Source organism: Calidris pugnax, unplaced genomic scaffold (assembly GCF_001431845.1).
Source record: "Calidris pugnax isolate Ruff unplaced genomic scaffold, ASM143184v1 scaffold281, whole genome shotgun sequence".
Classification (NCBI taxonomy): domain Eukaryota; kingdom Metazoa; phylum Chordata; class Aves; order Charadriiformes; family Scolopacidae; genus Calidris; species Calidris pugnax.
Window position 1 is genome coordinate 1,287,312 of NW_015091028.1, and position 2,649 is coordinate 1,289,960.

The 2,649-nt window shown below is 57.8% G+C and overlaps 1 protein-coding gene across 1 annotated transcript; it reads left to right on the forward strand.

Annotated features, from left to right (window-relative positions):
• Positions 1-1,090: 1,090 nt before the first annotated feature.
• On the forward strand, positions 1,091-2,547 carry LOC106896244 (BTB/POZ domain-containing protein KCTD12-like). Its single transcript, XM_014956060.1, has one exon. It carries the CDS (start codon positions 1,134-1,136, stop codon positions 2,010-2,012), a length of 879 nt encoding a protein of 292 aa, XP_014811546.1. The 5' UTR covers positions 1,091-1,133; the 3' UTR covers positions 2,013-2,547.
• Positions 2,548-2,649: the final 102 nt, after the last annotated feature.

The following is a 2,649-nucleotide window of genomic DNA, read 5'->3' on the forward strand; positions in this document are numbered from 1 at the left end:
CACCGCCCAAAAGTGCCCACGGAGTTTTATCTTCGCCTTTTAGTTTTTCCCAAATTCGCGTGAGGATCCTTTTGCGCTGCTGATCCTTTAGTGCTCTCCCTTGGCTGCGGGACCCGTCCCCGCAGGGTGGGAAGGGGGGTTTTGGGGGGGGACAGGCAGCTATTGCCAACTTCAGCGCGGTCCCAGGGCTGCAGTAACATCCCCCCGGGGGTGGGCAGAGCTTCGGGCCAACCCTGGCAGCAGCTGGGGATGGTGCAGGGAAAACCCTCTTCTCCCCCATCTCCCAAATCCCTGCCTGAAGCGCGGTCTGGCCCCGCTGGATGAGGAGTGTGTCTGCTGAGCCAGGTTTATGTAAGCCCTGATTTGCGGTGCTGAGGGATGCCTCAGAATCAGCTCGCCTTTGGAAAATGCATAAATACATGGCATCTGGCCCAAGGCTGTACCAGGAGCCCAGCATTTGTCTTGTTCCCAGAGCCTTGGAGAGATTCTGCCATCTCTCACCTGCTCTCAGCTTGGCCTCGAGTCTCTATCGAGTACTTTCCAGGCACAGGAGTGCCAAGAGGCACTGTCACTCTGTCCTCTCTAGTGGTATCTAGCGTTGCTTTGCTGGCAGACTCGCTGGTGCTCCTTGTGTGGGACCATGAAGTCCCCTCCAGCTGGAGGTGCGGTGCTGTAATGCGGTCCTCCCTTGGCACCTCCTCCTGAGCGGCAGGATGCTGGGCCAGGCGGGTCCCCAGTCAGTCCCAGGGTGGGATGGTCCTGCTTTTCCTGTTATTAACATCAGGACAATGTCACAGCACCTTCCTGGGCAAAGGTGCTGAGCCCCATCACCAGGAGCTGGCTGCAGATGGAGATGGCATGTTCAGACCATGGGTAGTGTTCTTCCCTTCTTGTAGCACGGAAGTGAAGGCAGGATTAGCTAATGCTGTGTATTCCAAGAGCCAGGGATTAGGGAAGAGAGCTGCCTTCCAGCCCTCTGGAGAGACAGGTTCCTGATCCTGCATTGCCTGGTGACCCAAAGTGAGTGCGACCCAGCTTGGGATCGGTGGGGCGACGAGCTGTGTTTGCTGGCAGGCTGAACGTTGGCACCTCGCTGCTTTTTGTTGCAGGTGGGAAGGCAGCAGCAGCTCACCATGGCCCTGGCAGACAACGCGGGCTGTGCCAAACCCAGCGAGGACTTCCCTTTCCCCGAGATCATTGAACTCAATGTGGGTGGACAAGTGTACATCACCCGCCACCCCACCTTGGTCAGCGTGCCCGGCTCGCTCCTCTGGGAGATGTTCACCCAGAAGAACGTCCGATCCTTGGCCCGTGACAGCAAGGGACGGTTCTTCGTGGATCGGGATGGTTTCCTCTTCCGCTACATCTTGGATTACATGAGGGACCAGCAGCTGGTGCTGCCCGACCACTTCCCGGAGAGGAGCCGGCTGCAGCGAGAGGCCGAGTACTTCATGCTGCCGGAGCTTGTGAAGATGCTGGCCCCCAAGCTCAGCAAGCAGAACTCGCTGGGGGATGACCCATGCCAAAGCGACCCCGAGGAGCTCTCCCCCAACGCCGATACCACCCGCAACCTGTCCTCTGCCAGTGCCACGCTCCCCAGCGCCGTGGCTGGTCACGTCACCTCCAGCGCAGGCGCTGCCGGCACTGACATCCGCAGGGCAGGGTTCATCACCATCGGCTACCGAGGGTCCTACACCCTGGGCAGGGACAGCCAGACAGATGCCAAGTTCCGCAGGGTGGCACGGATCATGGTCTGCGGCAAGACCTCACTGGCCAAGGAGGTCTTTGGTGATACCTTGAATGAGAGCAGGGACCCGGACAGGCCCCCGGAGAGGTACACCTCCAGGTACTACCTCAAATTCACCTTCCTGGAGCAAGCCTTTGACAAACTGGCCGATGCTGGCTTCCACATGGTGGCTTGCAACTCCACGGGCACCTGTGCCTTCGCCCACGACCAGACAGATGACAGGATCTGGACCTCTTACACCGAATATGTTTTCTATCGTGAGTGACATCAGAAAAACCCACCAACCCCACAAACCAAACACCAACTCTCCCTTTCCTCTCCTGTGCTGGCTGTTGCCTAGAAGGTAGACATCCAACCCCTGAATCCCAGCGTCCCCCCTTTGCCTCCTTTTGAGTTTGTTTTTGGATTTTTTTTTTCCCCCTTTCCTTCCTCCACGTTGAACCTGTTCAGCTCTTCCTTGTAGCAACCAGTGACCACCAACCTTCTTCCCTCTCTCTGACTTCGGCAGTAGCCGCCTGTAGCTCCCGACCTTCCCTGGATGTGTGGACTTGGACACTTATCGTGAACATGTTTTTTTTGGGGGTGGGAAGGGGAGGGTTTGGGGTGGGATGATGCACCGGACTCTGCTTGGGGCTGGAATTCCTGCAGCTGGATGAGCTTTTCCGTGTTGGACACCAAACTGGGCTCTTGCGCCCTGCAGCTGCCCAAGAACCTGCTGCAAATCCCTTGTGTTTGATCCAGCCAGGGCTTCGAGTGAGGAAGAGATGGTTTAAGGACATGGAGAAAGGTGGGAAGCAGAGAGGAGGGTGGGTGGGAGGGAAGATGAAGGCTGGAGGCACGGCTGGATTGCCATGAGCCCCCGTTAAGCAGCTTAGCGTTTAGACTGTCAGTGCTTGGGAAGG